At 47.7% G+C, this 19,512-nt stretch overlaps 3 protein-coding genes across 14 annotated transcripts in view; 2 read left to right on the forward strand and 1 right to left on the reverse strand.

Annotated features, from left to right (window-relative positions):
- Positions 1-11,260, forward strand: part of dnm2a (dynamin 2a) — a 28,786-nt gene extending 17,526 nt beyond the window's left edge. For 5 of the 11 annotated variants that reach the window (XM_084678973.1, XM_084678974.1, XM_084678976.1 and 2 more), the window contains 7 exons: positions 2,181-2,291; positions 4,296-4,405; positions 4,655-4,841; positions 4,980-5,144; positions 5,282-5,505; positions 5,678-5,914; positions 6,751-9,339. In XM_084678973.1, coding sequence (XP_084535099.1) covers positions 2,181-2,291; positions 4,296-4,405; positions 4,655-4,841; positions 4,980-5,144; positions 5,282-5,505; positions 5,678-5,914; positions 6,751-6,820 — 1,104 coding nt within the window. In that variant the 3' untranslated portion in view covers positions 6,821-9,339. Of the gene's footprint in view, positions 1-2,180; positions 2,292-4,295; positions 4,406-4,654; positions 4,842-4,979; positions 5,145-5,281; positions 5,510-5,677; positions 5,915-6,750; positions 9,340-10,041 lie in introns of those variants that run through there. The other 6 variants (XM_084678980.1, XM_084678981.1, XM_084678982.1 and 3 more) reach the window with 4 other exon arrangements.
- tmed1a (transmembrane p24 trafficking protein 1a) lies at positions 11,162-14,425 on the reverse strand. Of its 2 annotated transcripts, none has more exons than XM_084678986.1 (4): positions 14,354-14,425; positions 12,417-12,514; positions 12,116-12,302; positions 11,162-11,866 (listed from the first exon to the last, which is right to left on the reverse strand). In XM_084678986.1, exons 1-4 carry the CDS (start codon positions 14,363-14,365, stop codon positions 11,648-11,650), a joined length of 516 nt encoding a protein of 171 aa, XP_084535112.1. In that variant the 5' UTR covers positions 14,366-14,425; the 3' UTR covers positions 11,162-11,647. The 2 variants fall into 2 exon arrangements, with proteins under 2 accessions (XP_084535112.1, XP_084535111.1); XM_084678985.1 differs by lacking the exon at positions 14,354-14,425 and adding an exon at positions 13,671-13,958.
- An 859-nt stretch (positions 14,426-15,284) lies between these two features.
- tnfsf14a (TNF superfamily member 14a) lies at positions 15,285-18,266 on the forward strand. The gene is made up of 4 exons (XM_084678308.1): positions 15,285-15,629; positions 16,745-16,778; positions 16,868-16,948; positions 17,056-18,266. Exons 1-4 carry the CDS (start codon positions 15,432-15,434, stop codon positions 17,442-17,444), a joined length of 702 nt encoding a protein of 233 aa, XP_084534434.1. The 5' UTR covers positions 15,285-15,431; the 3' UTR covers positions 17,445-18,266.
- The last annotated feature ends 1,246 nt before the right edge of the window (positions 18,267-19,512 follow it).

Genomic DNA, 19,512 nt, shown 5'->3' on the forward strand with positions numbered 1-19,512 from the left:
CTTATCTCTAGTTAGTTCCCGTAATTAGTGTTTTTGTGGGTAGGTTAAATATATATATATATAAATATTTTTTTTTAAATGGATTTTACACATATATATATGAATTAAAAAAAATACAATGAGATAAGAAATGTCACAGTACAAAAGCATCTCCCCTATCTTTCATCTCGCACATCTCTCCTCCTGAACACGCACGTCGTCATAACGGTCCCAGCTGATTTTAAAACAGCGGGGTCATCTTGACCTCGTGGCTGAGTAGGCAAACTCACCATTTAGCCCCTGTCGTTTAGACTCCTCTCCCATGTTGCTCTTGGCCATGTCTAACTAATGAATCTTCCCCCCCCCCCACACTAAACTCATTCCAGTCTTCCTGAAAACGCAAGGGAGAGGCAGAAAGCAGTTTAAAGTGGACCGCTGTCTTCGCTTATACAGCGTGTAGCTTCAAATTATTCCTTTCTCGCTTCAGTAGGTGCACCTTGTGGATGCTTCCAGCACTATGTCATTGATTTTGGAGAATGTTAAATTGGGCCTTGGCTGAGAGGGTAACTGTCTTAATCAGAATACTCGAGCTCAGGTCCACAGACGAGCTGTCGACTCTGCCTCTCCTCTCCCCGCCTCTCCTCCCTCTTCTCCGCAGGCTTCTGTCACCCAGCTCTGTGTTTTCACGACCCTCTCTCCCTTATCCACACGGCCGTGTGTTCGGTCGGTACCCCTAGTTCTTTTCTCCGCATCCACGTTCTGCCACTTCTCCCTCTCTCCTTCACCTCTCCCTCTCTCCTTCACCTCTCTCCCTCTCTCCTTCACCTCTCTCCCTCTCTCCTACACCTCTCTCCCTCTCCTTCACCTCTCCTTCACCTCTCTTTCTCCTTCACCTCTCCTTCACTTCTCTCCCTCTCTCATTCACCTCTCTCCCTCTCTCCTACACCTCTCTCCCTCTCCTTCACCTCTCTCTCTCCTTCACCTCTCCCTCTCTCCTTCACCTCTCCTTCACTTCTCTCCCTCTCTCCTTCACCTCTCTCCTTCACCTCTTACTCTCTCCTTCACCTCTCTCCTTCTCCCTCTCTCCTTCTCCTCTCCCTCTCTCCTTCACCTCTCCCTCTCTCCTTCTCCTCTCTCCTTCACCTCCCCCTCTCTCCTTCACCTCTCTCCCTCTCTCCTTCACCTCCCCCTCTCGCCTTCACCTCTCTCCCTCTCTCCTTCATCTCCCCCTCTCTCTTTCACCTCTCTCCCTCTCTCCTTCACCTCTCCCTCTCTCCTTCACCTCTCCCTCTCTCCTTCACCTCTCTCTCCTTCACCTCTCCCTCTCTACTTCACCCCTCCCTCTCTCCTTCACCTCTCCCTCTCTCCTTCACCCCTCTCTCCTTCACCTCTCCCTCTCTCCTTCACCTCTCCTTCACCTCTCCCTCTCTCCTTCACCTCTCCCTCTCTCCTTTACCCCTCCCTCTCTCCTTCTCCTCTCCCTCTCTCCTTCACCCCTCCCTCTCTCCTTCTCCTCTTCCCTCACGGCAGTATTGAGCGTCCCTCCCCCATGCCGGAGGGTGTATCCGTGCCCAGCTAACCCCCTCTAACTTTGTTTGAACTAACCGTGTATAGGTTTGCTTGTACTGACGTCCTAACCCTAACATACCACCGCCGACCCTTGCTCCTTGACCCCTTGTGGGCCTAGTCTGGTCTGGACACCATCTGGTTGTTTGAGGGGTTCTGATAGGAGAGAAAGAACCACTTATTTTTTTACTCCACCTTCAACCAATTCTCCCCCTTTTTTTTAAAAATGATGCTTTTGTATACTGTATGCACAGAGAACACACATCATAATCACAGAGTAAGTAACAAATAATTACAGGGTAAGTACGGGTAATTGAAAGTGTTGAGGCGAGCGAGAGTCTCCGAGAATAGTTCTGTTTCACCAGGAGTAGGAAAGGGAGTAGGCGAGGTCAACAGACTGTTAGGACTGGAGAAAACAACAAAAAGTCACTCCGTAATCAGTTGCAGCTTTTATTTAGTCAAGACAGGGTTTAGATGCCACACGGCACAGCCTCGTGTGCAGCTGAACTGCCCACTGAGGCCTCACATCACCAATTCAATCAGTCTGAACGACAAATCTGTTTTTCACCCCAAACCCCTGGCACACCACCCTCCTCCCCACCCCCCCACCCCCCCCCCTTACTTCCATCTCCCAGGTGATCCGCAAAGGCTGGCTCACCCTCAACATCAGCATCATGAAGGGAGGGTCCAAGGAGTACTGGTTCGTCCTGACGGCAGAGTCCCTCTCCTGGTACAAAGACGAGGAGGTGAGAGACTCACTTCCGCCATGCAGGGCACACTCAAACGCGGGGGGCAGGGGTTGGACACCTGATGGAGCCAGCCTGGGAGAGCAGCTCTGATGCCTGCTGGAAGCCAGGCTGTCGCCCCAGGCTGTCACCCCAGGCTGTCACCCCAGGCTGCTTCCTGGGGTCGGCGCTCGCTCACTCCGCCGCCGTCGACGTCGTCCCCCGAGACCACGCTCCGAGGTCCTTCCTGGCTCGTGTGTGTGTGTGTGTGTCCCGGCCCAGCCTAACCAATGTGCAGACTACTGTTCAGCTGCAGCCTGATGAACAGGTAGTCTGAACACTGGGCAGGCGGGGGGGTGAGGGGGGGGGGGGGGGGCGCCGCGGGGAGGAAGGGCCTCGAGGTCGTTCCGCCTGCAGGTCAGTGCCCTAGGGACGAGAGAGGGCGGAGGAAGGGGGGAGGAGGTAGGTAATGGAGGATAAACATTCCCCCCGGATAAACCAAGCAAAGTCCGCAAAAACAACTATTCAAAGGGTTGTAGAGGTATATCTGACATGACTTCATTTCGAGAATTTAAATGAGACTTGGATGAAGTGAGTTAAACAGCAGCAACAATGTACAGCGGCCTTGCTCTCAAGTTCAGCACCGTCAGCAAAAAAAATAATTTAAAAATCCGATTCCGCTGCCGCTATTTATTTGAGATCACCTCAAAACTTGTTGGCGAGTTTAAATTCTTACAAACGTGAAAACAATTAAATACGTTAAGAGCGTTTTTTTTCTTCCGCCCCAGCAAATGGACTAGGATTTGAAATGATGAGAAATACCCCGCAAATGGCAGACGAAAAAGATTTTGAGACAAATCGATTTAAACTCACCAGAGATCCAGCGAAGACCCGGTCCCTCAGTCCCGAGGCCGCGACACGCTCCACCAGGACGGCTGAAAACCCTGGGTTGTGACGAGAACACCGCTGGTCAGAGACAAACCTTTTAACCTAAAACCTTGACCACGGTCAAAGCCTCCAGCAGTCCTCGTCGCTGTGAAGGAGAGAAAGGGGGCGAAGGAGAAGTAGAGAGAGAGAGAGAGAGAGTGAGGGAGGTAGGAAGAGGGAGAGAGAGAGAGAGAGAGAGAGAGGGAGGATGGTGAAGGCAAACTGACGTGGCAGGCGGGCTGAAATGTTCCAGCCGGGATCTGACTTTGGAATTTGCAGGAAATCGTACTGGGTTACTGGGGGCGGGTTGGGGGATGTGGTGTGTGTGCGCGCGTGTGTCTGTGTGCGTGCGTGTGCGCGCGCGAGGGAGCGATCCTCTGATCTTATTTGAAAGTGTTGTGTGAATGTTTACCCTGTTTGTATGCGTATTTGCTACCGTCTTTGTGCGCACAATAGCGTACATGGAAACATGTATGCCTTCGTGTGTGTCGTTAAGTTTTTGAGCTTTGTCCAGTGTGTGTGTGTGTGTGTGTGTGCGTGCAGGGCGCTGGGGCTTGTGTGCTGCTCTGAGTGATGTAACCACTGGGACTGTGCTGTTCTCTGTTTTAGGACAGACATAAACGTTTCCAGATGCCTCTCCTCAACAGGCAGAGCTGGCACCCCCTCCCCCGCACTCCTCCTCATCCTCCGAGTCCCCCTCGCTTTCTCCCCCCACCCCGCCCTCTCTGTCTCTCTTCTCCTCCCCCTGTATCTGTCCCTTTCTCTGTGTCTCTGTCTCTCTCGCTGTCTCTCTGTGTGTCTCTCTCTCTCTCTCTGTGTCTCTCTCTCTCTCTCTGTGTCTCTCTCTCTGTCTCTCTCTGTCTCTCTCTCTCTCTCTCTCTCTCTCTCTCTCTCTGTGTGTCTCCCTCTTGCCAGCCTGGTGGTCTCCCAGACAGAGGAAGCACATTCCAGCCTGTCTGCTCATTGGTGGAGCGGCGCTGCGCTGCAGTCCGCTGTGCTGTTTCTGTGTTGGCTTCGAATGGTTTCCAAAAGCCCCCTTTTATGTGACTGCAGCTTATGGTTGTCGCCTTTTGTGTGTTGTGCGTGTGTCAAATCCAGGAGAAAGAAAAGAAGTACATGCTGCCCTTGGACAACCTGAAGCTGCGAGATGTGGAGAAAGGCTTCATGTCCACAAAGCACATCTTTGGCATTTTCAATACGGAGCAGAGGTCAGGGGTGTGTGTGTGTGTGTGTGTGCGTGCGTGCGTGTGCGTGTGTGTGTGTGTTCCAAATATTTGGTATAGACAGCAATTCCATGTAATTTTTGTCGATTAATTTTTCAATGTGTCCCTGTCAATGTGGTATCCACAGCCATTCAGAATGGTTTCTAAAGCCTTTCTAAACAGTCATCCTGCGTTTGTCCGTTTTCTGGGTTGACTTTGTGTTTTGTACAGCAAATGAACTTTTTATTTCCACAGCCTTTTCTTAAGGGACCGTGTGTGTGTGTGTGTGCGTGTATGCGTGTGGGTGTGTGTGCTCTCTCGGTTCCACAGGAATGTGTACAAGGACCTGCGCCAGGTGGAGCTGGCCTGCGACTCCCAGGAGGATGTAGACAGCTGGAAGGCCTCCTTCCTCAGGGCTGGAGTCTACCCTGAGAAGGACCAGGTACGACTGCCCACCACCAGGAGGGCTGCCCACAGCCACACTTCAGGAGACGCACGACGAGGAAACAAAACGCCACACACACGCAGGATGTACCGCTATGGGATTGTTGAGGGTGTTTGTGTGTGTCCTCTGGCCCAGGTGGAAAACGAGGACTCGGCCCCAGCAGACACCTTCTCCATGGACCCCCAGCTGGAGCGCCAGGTGGAGACCATCCGTAACCTGGTGGACTCGTACAGCGGCATCGTCAACAAGTCCATTCGGGACCTCATGCCCAAGACCATCATGCACCTCATGATCAACAGCGTGAGTGAGGGGGGAGGGGTCGCCTGTCCGGTCCAGCTCGCTGAATCAACGCGGCGGCGTGCCGGATTTGCAGGCGGGCCGTCCGCTCCGAGGAGAGACTCACTCCGTGAGTTTTCACCCCCCAATCCCGTCCGCAGGCCAAGGACTTCATCCACTCCGAGCTGCTGGCCTACCTGTACTCGTCCGGAGACCAGAACAGCCTGATGGAGGAGTCGGTGGACCAGGCCCAGCGCCGGGACGAGCTGCTGCGCATGTACCACGCCCTCAAGGAGGCGCTGCACATCATCGGGGACATCAGCACCACCACCATCTCCACCCCCGTGCCCCCGCCCGTCAACGACAGCCGGATGCCGGAGGCCAGGTGAGGAGGGGTTGGGGGGGGGGGGGGGTTGGAAGAATCCTAAGTTTCATGACACTGAACAAGGCTTTTTCGACGTAATCCAATGACCTTCTCTGTCTCTGTTTTTCTGCCCCTCTCTCTCTCTCTGTCTCTCTCTCTCGTGTTGCTGTTGTACTTCCCGTCCCCACACCAGCCCCACCCCTCAGCGCAGGCCGGCCGCAGCAGCCCCTCCCCCCAGCCGTCCGCCGGGCGTGCGAGGCCAAACCCCGGGGCCGCCCTTAAACCCCTCTCCTGCGTTCGGGGCTCCCCCCATCCCCTCGCGCCCCGGCCCACCCATGAACGCCTTTAGCAGCAACAGCAGCCTGGACCCCTTCAGCGCCCCCCCTCTGATCCCCTCTCGGCCAGCCCGTATCCCCCCTGGTGTGCCCAGGTAAGACCCACCGCCCTGGTCCCCCTCCCCCACCGGGGTTGTCATATCTCAACCTCATGTCATGCCTCCTGTACGCCACTGGATTCCCAGACTAACAATGATGCTCTTGTACTGCAGCGCCATAGCTCTTGACACGTTGGAATAGCTTCCTGTGTGTGTGTGTGCGCACGCCGTCCATCTGCCTGCTGCTCGCTCCTCCATCTCTCTCCCTCTCTCTCCATCTCCATCTCTCTCTCTGTCTCTGTCTCTCTCTCTCTCTGTCTCTCTATCCATCCTTCTGCATTCAACCCTTCTTGTGTCTGTTTCTTGTCTCATCTTCCCTCGCCCCTCTCTCTCTCTCTCATGACTGTCTCTCTCTCTCTTGTCTGTCTCTCTCTGTCTCTCTACCTGTATCTCTCTCTCTCTCCTCTCTGTCTCTCTCTCCGTCTCTCTCTCATGACTGTCTCTCTCTCTCTTGTCTGTCTGTCTCTCTCTGTCTCTCTACCTGTATCTCTCTCTCTCCTCTCTCCGTCTCTCTTTCTCTCTCTCATGACTGTCTCTCTCTCTCTTGTCTGTCTCTCTCTGTCTCTCTACCTGTATCTCTCTCTCTCTCCTCTCTGTCTCTCTCTCTGTCTCTCTCTCTGTCTCTCTCTCATGACTGTCTCTCTCTCTCTTGTCTGTCTGTCTCTCTCTGTCTCTCTCTCTCTCTCTCTCATGACTGTCTCTCTCTCTCTTGTCTGTCTGTCTCTCTCTGTCTCTCTACCTGTATCTCTCTCTCTCTCTCCTCTCCGTCTCTCTCTGTCTCTCTCTGTGAGCTCGTCTTACCCCTTTGTCTTGCTCTTCTCTCCCCCTTGCAGCAGAAGACCACCAGGCGCACCTCAACGGCCCACCATTATCCGCCCCGCCGAACCCTCCCTGCTAGACTAGAACCGAGCCCAGGCCCACCTCTGTGTGTTTGTGTTTTGTTTTAGCACTGGGGCCGAGTAGGGGGGGGGGCGGGGGGGACGGCTCCAGCCTTACTTTCACATAGTCGATTCAACTGTTGTCAAGCTGCTTCATTCTCTCTCTAATCTCAGACCCACACTACTCCCCTAGTGCTAAACAAGTACACAAACCTTAACATCTCGAGTATTTCGAAGCTGGTTTGGGAAGGGGACTGGTGTGGGCATGCAATTCGCTGCTGTCTCATGTTGGGCCAGCAGGGAGCAGCCTAGCCGAGGGTTGTCTAGGTCTGGAGAGCTGTGGTAGCCTGCCTCTCGACAATGATCTGTCAGGACCTATTGCCCTGGGTAAACCCAACGGTTCATTTCGGGTTTGACGAAAGTTCACCGCGGCTTCTGTTGAAGTCGTAAATCCGAGAGAAAAAAGGCTGTCCGTCCCTTCCCCCCCCCTCCCCCCCGGCGTGCCTTAGTGACTGAACCTAGACCTCTGTGAGATATAAAACACACCCATTCTGTTGTTCATTTGTTCTTGGTTTCATACTGAAAGGAAAAAAAAACAATAGGTTATTATTGCTGTTATGATGATGATGATGATGATGATGATGATGATGATGGTGGTGTTGATGTTAATTACTTTGTGTCATGTTATTTTTATTTCAGTGTCCGTTTAACGACCTCCCCCCTCCCCTATCCATAGCTCCCAAGCAGCTCTCTAACCCCACCTGAAAGAGGCACATAGAGACTATTTAGCAGGGCTATTAATGACAAACCCGGTAGCTATTGCCTGCATCAAAATATCCTGCCGTGATGAAGTTGTCAGCTAGTTTGACCACTTTAAACCAAGCCCTTCTAACTGTGTATCCTTCCAGGCCACTTCCAGGCTCGTGGGTGGGTACTTTCATTACTATGAGACTATGCACAACAAACATAGGAGGGAGAGAAAAAGGTTCCGGCACTTTGCGGGGGTGCTTTTTCCTCTGCTAATTCTCCGCTAATTCTCTGCTAGACACAGAACCCTGGAAGTCTCAGCTCGTTGATAGAATTGTTCTTCTCGTAGGGGCAGAAACGGGCGATAGGGGGAGTGATGTCACCTTTCAGTGAAAACAGGAACAGAAAGGGGGGGGGGGGGGGATGGAAGGGTGGGTGGAAGTTGTGGGCAGGCAAAGAGATGTCGCGTCATCGTAGCCTGACCCAGAACCAGAGGCCATGATGGATAGATCTGCCTGGTGTCTATAGAATGCCTTTGTACATAACTTTATGCTGGATGGAGAGTCTCCATTGAAACAAATAATAAAAAAATAAAAAAAAGATAGGGATGTCTCATTTTAACTAAAAAAATTCAATAAACAAAAGGAAAGCTAAAAACGTTGTTATGGACTATAATCGACGCCAAACATTTTAATTGTAAATGTAGTGATCGCACTAATGGAAGCACTAACACAGCCGTTCTAGCTTGGTGTAGGGAAGAGATGACTCATCTCCTGATGCATTATTTATAACCCGGGCATTTTGTCATTGTATTGTTTTGATGGCAACCATGCCGGCTGTATAGAATCCCTTCCCCCTGAGAGCAGATGTCCCAGGTGTCCCAGAGCGCTCCCTGGACCCCTACAGGGTCTCTCAACCCAGAGGGTCAACAGGAGTAGAGAGGGTCTCCACAGCTGGGATTATTTGCTGATGAACAACTTTTTGATTGCTCTGCGGGGGCATTTGATCATAGATTTTTTTTTCTTTTTTTTCTTTCTTCCTTCCTTGATTTCACTTTATTTTCTTGGGGTTTTAGAGGCAAGTCAATGTGAAGTTGCTTGATGGTGGACTACTTACATCTTCCTCCTTTTGAATTCTAATCGAGGTTTAGCGGGTGGTGGTGGTAGTTAAACTCTTTGGTGTTTGCATGTTCTGCCCAGAAAGGCTGTCTGTACTATCCCTGACGCTCATCTCCGGAAGCCTTCGTTGCCTCAGCCCCTCTGCATGATGGAACTGGCTGAAGGTGTTAAACCACAGACTCTCTGGGCAGGATGTCGTCTTCTCTTCAGTTTCACCCCAGGTCTGGCTACCGTGGCAGCACAACAGAAACTCCCCTTAAAAAAGGAGCAGTAATGCATCCAAACTCAAAACCCGAGAGGTCTATATTTTGCGACCCCCAACGCTGATGCGTAAATGTTATGGGAGTTCCGCATAGACCCAAGTGGACAAAATTCCTGTTTCGGACTGTCACTGTAGCCTGTATCTGGTCACACCCCCGTGTCCTGTAATTGGTAAGGTTGTGCCGACTGTTTGTTTCCATGATGGATGTCCCCTGCTTCCATCCCGTTCCCCCAGCCCTCCCCTCCCTTCTCTGGGTCTGACGGGATAGGGCAAGGAGCTGACTTGCAGACACCTTTCTTTTGTTTTTACAAAGCCTTTGTCAAGTGCCTCTGTAGCAATGAATGGATTTGAATAAACAATTGAAGCGATTTGGGGAAAGAAAAGGCGAGCTAATAAAGAGGTCTTGTGTACAATAAAGGGACTGGCTGTGGTGGTTGGTGTCTCCTTGTGTCCTGTGGTCTCCTCTAGGTGTACTCTCCGGGGGGGGGGGGGCCTCAAAAGTCGCGTCTCGCTTCCTCACGTCCTCCCCCGAGTGGCGAGGTCCCCAGCGGCCTTGCCTCTTGTCGGAGGAAGGAATAGCTTCCGACACGGGACGGAATCGAGACCGACTTTTGAGACTCGTCTCTAGTTTCTCCCCCCCCCCCCCCCCTCTCCCTGCTTGCATTCCTCTGTCCCGTCCTTTTCCGTCCTCGAGACGTTACCGTGGGAATTGCACTGCCAAAGGCTGGGCGCCTTTTTTGAGCCTTAATCGGAGAGGTGATCGTCTTTTATTCCTTGCGCGAGCATTTTACTGAATGGGCGATGCGCAATTCAACGTACTCCCCCGCCCTAGTAGTACATATTTGGTGGTGATGGTCCTTTTAATGTTACAGACTTAAACCATTTGTTTTTCTGACGACGTCATCAATATATGCAACTGACTTATTCCCCAATGACGGCCGTCACTGTAAACAAGCCTAAAGATAGCAGTATGTTCTCGCCCAGAACGGGAAAGACGAGACGGCCAGCGTTCAACTCTGACATGGCGGTTGCCTTGATCCAACAGCACTACGCCTGAGAGAAAATGCCAAGAAGAAAGTGTTTAATCCCGGTCTTGTCATTACGCTTGTCTCTGAACAGGCGCCCTGCCCCTCGACGGAACCAGTGGTGACCCTGCTACAAAGCAGGGGGCCTGGACACGCCTGCTCTACAGTCCTACAGACCGCTGGAACCATAGAAGACCCACTAGGAACACCTTACATCCATAACATCAGACCATAGCATACAGCAGTACAGTACCTTCCACAGTTGTTGGGTTTGCCCTATTTTGCGTCGCTGCAATCCATTCTGTATTGTACAATACCAAGTATTGTATTCGGAAACTCACATCCCCCCCCCCAAAAAAAAATAGAAATACAACAAGCTGGCCCATCTCAGATGGTTCAGGTTATTTATAAATGAACCAGAGAGATTGTGTTGATAAGTGTGTGCCAAAATCAACAAGAAAATCTGATGTTTTTCATGAAAGTAACATTTACTCAAGCACATACCAGGCCTTGGTCCCCATGAAGCCTCTGAAGATGACCTTTGAGTGTGTTTAACTTTATTTATGCCATTTGATTTATTTCGATTTTTGTACATACTTGAGGGAAACTCAAATTTGGGCCAAGTGCTTCTACAATCCACGTTGTCACAGGGGTAATCCCTGTATGGAGAGTTAGCCTATGTGCAACTGTTAAATGTTGTTTGTACAGATGTAACTGATAAACCGTTTGGGGTATTTAGTGTTAAAAAGTGAGATTAGCTCACCTTTCTATGTTGCGGTAAATTACATGGTTGGCCTAAGAGCTGTTAACTATGGAAACAAACCTGTAAATCGGAAATATGTAAAGAACTCAAGATGTAATATTAGCCTATTTTAACAGAGGGCCTTAGGTATGGTTAGGTATTAGCCTACACAATTTATAACTATTAAGTGCAATTGTACAGAAGCTTTTTATTAGACTGGATAATAGACCCATAACACTAAAAAATTTCCTAGTTTGCCTTATACCATCTGCCTTCTGTGACATTAACATGAACCATTATTAAATTTCATAACATGGAAGGTAAAGTCATTAATCAGGGAGATTGCTGGTATGAATATTAACAGGCCTTTGATCCATTTCCTAAATTATTGTGTCTAGTTTCTACTAATATTTCTATTATGTTACTGACATTGTGACTGTGGTTTGCATGCTGTACAAAAGGAAATGACATCTTAAGGACAGTATTGGCTTTATATTGTAGTTCCACATTCCATTGAATGTCACAGCAGGGTTCACACAATAATTAAAATAAACTTGAAACGTGAAAACAACATGTGTGACAGAAGTGATTTCTCTTAACAAAGGTAATGATTAAACAGCCTTATGGAAAAATGTTCCCGCATATATATATTTGTAAGATATGTTACACCAATGTTGTAAATAAATAATTGCATTGTCACTCATTTTAAAACTCTTAATTACATCTGTCATCTTGTACCACGACATCTTCACAGAAAGATTTAGAATGAGTTGTCACAACGTTCTACAGTATTCATGACAAAAGTAGGCACTTTTCCGGCTTGTCAATTCACCCAACACCAGAACATCACGTACAGAAGTTCTAGGAGAGACCATTACTCCACAAAAGGGTCACGTTGGTTCCATCCCCCTTGTGTCCTGGATAGGAGAGATACCAGAGACCATGGGGGTGGGAGCAGCTATGTTCGTACTTTCCTCTTGTCGTCAAAGAAGCTTCTGAGTGTGCAGACCTGGGTTAGAGCCACGGTGAGGATGACCAGCAGGTTAAGGCAGGACCAGAAGGAGACCCTCCACAGGTTGTCCTCCAACAGGTAGCGGTCACGAGCCTCAAACGCCCTGAGCATGCTCTGGACCTGCCGGCTTTTCTCCAGGTGACGATGCACTGACTCTGTGGTCTCCTACAATGAGAGAGCACAACCTCTGGATTAGCTGTCTTAATCCACTTGGATATTCTCTCAAGACATACACTACCCTTGATGTGTATACAATACACGGGGCACAGGAATGAATCTGATTGGAGCTGTGGAAAACGGAGTCAGGAGAAATGAGAGGATGAACTCTGGAGGTTCCGTAAGAAGTTACGCAGGAGACATAAACGCACGGGCGGTGGAAACTTCTCGAATTGCAGCTTGAGCGATCCACCTCACCCTCATGTATTCCAGTTTGAACTCCACCAGGCTCTCTGGTTGGCCCATCTCAACCCAGCTGTCGCCTTCATCAGCGGCCCCCGCCTGGCCCTCGAGGATCACCTCGAAGAACACCATCTTCTCAGACAGCTTACTGAAGCTGTTGTCGAAGCACAGGCGGTAGTCCCCGTCCTCTGTGGGCTCCACCCTGGGGCAGTGACAGAGAAGAACATGACACCACACCCAGGAAGGGAAGACGGCTGTGTTCGGGGGGTTGGGGGGGGAGATACACAGGGGTCATAGCACTGCTGCTCTCGCTCACGTGTGGATGCCGTCAGACCTCCTGAAGTCCGAGGCCAGCCGGTAGCCACTGGGGGAGATCAGGGTGAAGCCTACATCCAGACCTGCTCCTGCTATCACCTGCAGGAAAGACACACATCAATAAGAAGGATCAGCCCATTTCAGACACGCTGTCATAACACCGTCTGCTCATGCAGACTCCCAAACGGAAAGGGATCCCTGATCTTAACACCCTCCACTCGATAAAAGGAAAGGGGACACACATGAATATGCCCAGTTAGTTGACCCGGGCCTCATCCTTTTATCTGCTACCCTGATTTCCCTATTCAAATATGTCTGTCCCCAAGTCACTTTGGTCTCCATTCATCGGGAAACTACAATATCTCTTCTGAGTTCGAGTATAGCTGAGTAATTAAGAGTCTACAGTAGCATTTAGGCTACAGCAGCTAATCGTGCATGGTTATCTGCCCAAATGATCCTAAGATGTGTGTAGGATCTATAGGCTAAACCAACTGATATCTTAAAGCACTTGTAACATTTCTCTGACAGCATTGAGGAGATGGGACGCTTTGTTTCTTCAATTCACTACGACACAGTTGTCATAGTCTCAGTTGAGGCAGGGGGAGAGCAGAGGCCCAAGATCTCAGGCCCTTCATATACTGTATCTCTCTGCCAATCCAGTGTCAGCTGTTCCTGAGTGGATACCTCAGTAAGCCAGCCAGGCTCCATCTGAATGCATCCCAGTCCACAGAAATGTGTCACGTCTAGTCCATCCAGGGGTGTGAAATCACACTGCAGTCATGTGTCGGCTAGGACGCTGCAGGAATAGTAGCTATATGGGCTGGGCATATGTACAATAGGCAATAATAACAATTGGAATAGCCTAATGTCAGTAATAAAATAGGGGATGAAGGAGGATGAAGAACATTTTACGTGTTGGATTCAAAATCTGGACTACAAATTATCAAATTTCGGAAAGGCTGATGCATAATCATGAATATTCTGATCTTATCTGCGAATAAAACAACATCAATTTGGTTTTAGACAGTCTATATAGCCTGCTATGGGATTCTGGATACTAACATGGAAGGATTGTTGTTATCTCTTGCAGTACCTGAGCAAAGTCCGATGGGAAAATGGCTAGCGTATTTTGTACAAATAAAACACTAAGACATTGTAATGAAGTACTCCAAATACAGCACAGTATACTACAGGTGGAGAAAAACAAAAAGAGAGCGAAAAACAAAAGACAGCCTGAGAAAGAAAATACTTGTACCTGATACTCTACTTCCAAGCTCCCGTTCTGTACAGTAGTTTGAAAAAAACATTCTGTTGTGCCAGCAGGCAATAGAAAAGTAAATTCAGTGTCTTGATTTTGTCCCGAGCACAAAGTAAAGTCTAAATTTGCTAAAAAATATGTGAGCAGCAAACCAAGGGTTACACCTGACACAGTTCGACAAGTCATCTCGTCCGTAAAAAAACGTCTCACTCAGTCGCGGTTGTTTCACTCACGTAACTTTTAACCCACTCATTGACACTGATGACTTGCACTCTATACAACACAACTTACAGTAAAGGACACATGTGGAACACTGCAGTTTCGCGACAATGGGTTAAAGTAGGCACTGGTCCACGCAGTCTAGTCGCCAATGATCTGATGTTGAAAGGGTGGTTGACGTTTTATGTCAGTTGACCAAAAATGCGTGTAAGTATAACTGATATGCGCACACGTACAGTATGGGGTGTTTGCCTTTCATTTGGTGAAATCTGGATAGGCTAAATGTGTTGAAATGTTTTTAAACATTTTGATCAAGCGCAATATGGCATAGTATACTATTATATGTGTCCTACTGCACTTGATAGCCTATAGGCTATCAAGTGCAGTAGGACACATCAATTAAGTTGAAAAATATTTAAAGGACGGCTGCTCAAAATCAGAAACATATTTTTCCCTCTTACCTGTAGGACCATTTATCCATAGTCTAGGTTGTTTTGATGTAAAATGTTCAAAGATGTGAAATCTATGGTGCTCAAAGCGCTGCTACGTTTCTAGGCCAAGGGGCTGCCATAGTGGTAGATGAAGATTAAGCGTAAACAGGCTATAAAAATAAAAGGTAGAAGCTCAATGGGCGACTACGCAGATTTGCTGCTTGCCACCAATAAAGGTGCAGGGGTTCCAAACGGGCACATGTGTTAGGCCTACATGACGAAATTGTTTGGATTGATGGCGCAGCGGTCCATTTTTTGGAGTTTGTTAAACAAATGTAGCCTATACTGACTGTGCAAGTGCATACTGGCTTCCTGTGCTGTAGACCACCAGATGCGGTTGGGGTGATAAACAGAGAACAAGAGCAAGAAAAAACAATAAAAAGATCATTCTATAATATTAGTTCAACACATTGCTCAATTCACTCATAGATAGACTTGTGGCCCAAAGTGTCAAAAAAGAGAGTGAAAGAGAGCGAGAGAGAGAGCGAGAGAGATAGAGAGAGAGAGTAAAACTGAAAGATAGAGTGAGAGTAAGAACCAGAGACTGACAAAATCCACGTGAAAAAGGAAAGTAAAGTATGAACAGAAAGTGTAGTTTGTCAGTTCCAGGGGAGTGGGCGGGCTTAGATTGTTGCTGTAGATGCACTGTGCATGGTCACTGTCTCACCACGATGCTCATTTGCATGCCTAGACTTATCAGGCAGACTGAGAACTGATACAGTGTAAGGTGGTACTCAGACAGTTGTGTTTAGTCAAACGAAAACGTGTCTCTTCTGTGAGTGGACAGTGGTCTCCGTGACTACTGGACTTCTCCGGACCGGTTACTGAAGAAGGACTTCTAAGGTTCTATGTATGTTGAGGCGGCAGCTTTCATCTGTCTACATCCCACGTGATTTGTCTTCTAGTGAAGCTCCTCGTTGCTTTAGGACTCAGTTTACTGCTTCTCATTGTTAGCAGAGACCACCTGGGTGTGGACTTGTTCAGTCGAAGTAGAGGATCAGCTCTTTTCCCATCCCAGGTTATAGAGAGATTTCTTTTGTTTTTGGTCATGGCAGAAGGTGGTATCTCGTACCCCTCTGTGTTTATGGTGGACAGCAGTGCTGTCTACCCCCGACTGCCGTCCAAGCCTCCCCCAGCGCAACAGAGGCCTGGGATCCAGATCATTCTGTTCCTGCTGGTCAGCCTGGCTCTCTGTGGCATGGTCATAGAGGCCTTCTTCATCTACCACCTCTACCGCGCTGACGCTGTGAGTATGATGTTTACTCTGGCCGTCTGACCGTCCGACGATATTACCGTACCTGTCTTACTGTCCGTCTTTCCAATCTCCTGATTTTCCAGCTGAATATCTGTCCATCTGTCTGTCAGTCTGAATGTCGATGGGGTTGTCTGTCACATTAATCCATGTACTCATTCTTCATATCTTTCAATCTAGCTCTTGCCGCTCAAGATTCTCTTTCTTCTTTGGTTGTAACTTTTCATAATTTTCTCTTAACACTTCCTGTTTTCAATTTATCTGTCTGGGCATTTCAGATACATAAAAAACAAAAAAATCAATGTACATTAATGATGATTTATTGCTGATGACAGAAATTGAATTAAATGGTTTACAGGAATTTGTACTAGTATTGCACTGCTGATTCAGCAGTTTTGTCTACATTTTATTGTGAAATTATTTCATAGAAGGAACAGAAACAAGCAATGAGCAGAAACAGAAACAAGTGTCCTTCCTTTATCTGCTACCTGTCCTCAACACAGTGGTCAATTCTGTGTAGGTCTAAACCGTCCACACATCTATGTGTAGAAGGACTTCATACATTGCAGCTTCAACATTTAACTTGTCATGTTAAGATTCCTTATCTCAAAGTGTAGTTTTGTTCATAAGCGTATGCAGTCCACGAATGTATTAAGCAGGATTTCAGATGGAGAAGGATCTAGCTCTGGTTTCGGACCAAGGATATTTTGCATGACGCATGTTCCTCAATGGTAACTGGTCAGGTGTTTGAAATTAAACTTACAGTAATGTCCACGGATGTGAATTTGAGCAGAGAAGAAACCTGGTCTCGGGGATAGTGGTGGTGGTGGGGGATTGGGAGGGTGGGGGGTGGGGTCTGTGAGCTACTTTTTCTCATTGCCGGAAACCTAAGCATGTCCTACTTGCCTTCCTGTACATTACCTCAGAATACCCTAGTGTAAGGCCTCATGCACAAATCCAATCTCTCTATCTGTTTCTCCTTTTCTCTCTTTCTCTCTCACACACACACACACACACACGCACACACACACACACACACACACTCACACACACACAAGATGCACAAAAGCACAGAACCACACTTACGTATCACTTTGTATCTGTTGCAGAGAGGGTCTGGAGTGTTTAGTAAGAGTATTCAAGGTATGTCAAGGTTTACTACTTATTTTTCTGTCACTAATGAAATATAAGTCAAATGCTAATAACACGAATAACACCATAACCTTTAACAGACCAATCTGAAGTTGTTACCCTGGCCCCAACCGAAGTATCTCCTGTTATGGTGCCTTCAAAACCTCTTGCCCATCTGATTGGTATGACAACTACAATATATTCAGTCTCAGTAAACCGGTGTATGTGGTAAATGCTATTTACACTCTATAACCTTTTGTTTACTCTTAACTTGCTCTCCGCTCTCAAGCTGGACCTCCAAGGCGTCATTCAAACGGGATCATGCATTGGGTCAAGGAGGAACCCCCCTTTGTCTATGACATGGACTACAGAGATGGAAAACTGGTCATAAAGAGAGAGGGATTCTACTATGTCTACTCCAAGCTCTTTTTTAAAGACTCCATCCACTTCACACACACTGTCCTCAAAGATACCGATCGTTATCTTGCAAAGCCCATCCCCCTCCTTCAGTCCCAGTGGTTCCACGCTAAAGGCAAGTCAGCGTTATCCAATAGTTATCTGGGAGGGGTGTTCCAGTTCTTTAGGAATGACTCCATCTTTGTGACAGCGTCAAACACCTCTAATGTCATACGTTCTAAGGCATACGAGAACTACTTTGGTGTTGTCATGATCTGTTGATCTCCGTTTCTCACCGTTGGCTGAGGGTACAAATGTTTTGAAAGAGTTGGAAAGCAAAGATTTCGAAATAGATGTATATGATTAATCATCGTCACTAATTCACATTTACATTTAGTTATATAGCAGGCGCTCTTATCCAGAGCAAGCTCAGGGACATTCCCCAGAGGCAAGTAATGTGAAGTGCCTTGTCCAAGGACACAACGTCATTTTGCATGGCTGAGAATTAAACCAGCAACCTTCTGATTACTAGGACAATTCCCTAACCACTCAGCCACCTGACTCCCTGATCATGATTTACAAAAAAATTACAAAATGTAATACATATTTGAATTTGTGAGGTCAGGTCAACACTGTTTCAGGTCTGAATTTAGAAAGGGCGTAATAGAGTCTGCAGGGACTGTCAAGAGCTTATCACATGGGTATTCTTAACCTCCAAGACTCTGCAAGTAAGTTCTGTCATACTGGGAAGTCTCAATACAGAACAGTACAGATATATTATGTTCACAAATGTGTACAGTATAATGAAGATAGATATAACTTTTTTTTAACTTTATTATTACGGTATATTTTGAAAAAATTATGGAGAGCTAAATATACATGTTAATGTTATCCAACCAATGACTGTTAATAGCACCTGACATTCAGGTGCTTTAATGCTGTTTATTAACCATTGCTGTGTTTATGCAAAAAAAAAAAAAGTGAAATTCATTGTCTTTGTGTAATACTACCATATAATAGCCTAATTAGCATGCATTTTGCTTTCAAGTTTAACGTTTTAACAGTGTTAAGTAGAAGCAAATTGTTGCTATAACACATCATGTGTGTCCGATTTATTTATAAGATAACAAAATAAATCACTTTATTGTTGTTCTTTCTATAATTCCGTGTCAGAATTATTTTCACACACACACCACTGCATGCGAGTTTGCAGACATCATTTGTGTAATGGTTGCAGTGAGTTAAATTGAGAGAGTGGTCACATAATCAGCGGATGTTGCACCCACTTTGTAGCATCAGACCAACATTGAGCTGAGAAACTTCTCCCACCCCCCCCCCCCACACACACATACAAACACACACACACACACTGCCCCGGTGACACATGAGCGCCCATACGCCTTTTGTTTGCTAAAGCCTAGGTGAGTACATGAAAGAAATGTGTCTTAAAACAGAAAAACAACACAACCTCAAAGTGATATAACGCCTACAGGTACATGTGTTTATCTCTGCATGAGAATAACGGTATATGCAGTCACAGAGATAAGCTGGCAAGACCCATGCTGAGACACATGCCCGGACACAATACGATTCAATTGTGCACCTCGTCGTTCTTATCTATCTCGAAGGCAGCTCTTTCTTTTTTTTCAGGCCCTCCTCTGCGCGTCGTCGTCTGCCTCCTCTTTCCCCTCTGTGGCGTCCTCTTCTAAGAAGCTGCTCTTTGACTGCGCCCACGCTGCAGGCCTGGGTTGTATATTTGTAAACTGTAGAGGAAGTGGAGGGGGTGTGGGTGGAGGTGGGGGGTTATTGGGGGGGGGGGGGGGGGGGGGGGGTGGAGGGTGGAGATGTGAGCAGCAGGGAGCTCGCTCGCTCGCTCGCTCGCTCTGTTTCGCTGACTCAGTTTCCGACCCATTGGAAAAGGGTAGTAGAAGAGGGGGGACGAGACGCTGCACTTGTCACGCTGTCACACGGCAGTGAGTGTCTGCAGGATTGTGTTTGAATCGCTGGTCATCGTACATATTCAAGTTCTTCTTTCTTCCCAATTTGCACCAGCCACATTACAGTACAGACGACTCATGAAATAGTCCTGAACAAGTCTTAACAAGTCTTGCCGTTTTAGAGCATGTTTTCAGCCAATATTGAGTCATCTGCTCTCCTTCTGATTTCTCGGTGGTCACACCACTGGTTTTATGTCGGTGCTACAATGGCAGGAAGATTGCACTTTTTCTGTGTGGTTGGGTTTTCCACATTAGTCATATATACCAGAGTGTCCACAGATCAGATGTGTCTGGAGAACATTTCAACCAGTACCTACCACTAATTGGAAAAAAGCAAGACGTCATGATAAGTA

This window comes from Hypomesus nipponensis, chromosome 17, assembly GCF_054491055.1.
Source record: "Hypomesus nipponensis isolate SF chromosome 17, ASM5449105v1, whole genome shotgun sequence".
NCBI classification, from domain to species: Eukaryota; Metazoa; Chordata; class Actinopteri; order Osmeriformes; family Osmeridae; genus Hypomesus; species Hypomesus nipponensis.

Bases quoted from the DNA above. Each gene is read 5' to 3' on its own strand.
- tmed1a (XM_084678985.1), bottom strand. From the start codon at position 13,859: ATGACTTGTCGAACTGTGTCAGGTGTAACCCTTGGTTTGCTGCTCACA. The intron at 12,303-12,416 runs GTGAGCGAGAGC...TCACTGCCCCAG, and splicing joins AGGTCTGACGGCATCCACAC to GGTGGAGCCCACAGAGGACG. The intron at 11,867-12,115 runs GTGAGGTGGATC...CTCTCATTGTAG, and splicing joins TCAAACTGGAATACATGAGG to GAGACCACAGAGTCAGTGCA.
- tnfsf14a (XM_084678308.1), top strand. From the start codon at position 15,432: ATGGCAGAAGGTGGTATCTCGTACCCCTCTGTGTTTATGGTGGACAGC. The intron at 15,630-16,744 runs GTGAGTATGATG...TATCTGTTGCAG, and splicing joins ACCTCTACCGCGCTGACGCT to AGAGGGTCTGGAGTGTTTAG. The intron at 16,949-17,055 runs GTATGACAACTA...TCCGCTCTCAAG, and splicing joins ACCTCTTGCCCATCTGATTG to CTGGACCTCCAAGGCGTCAT.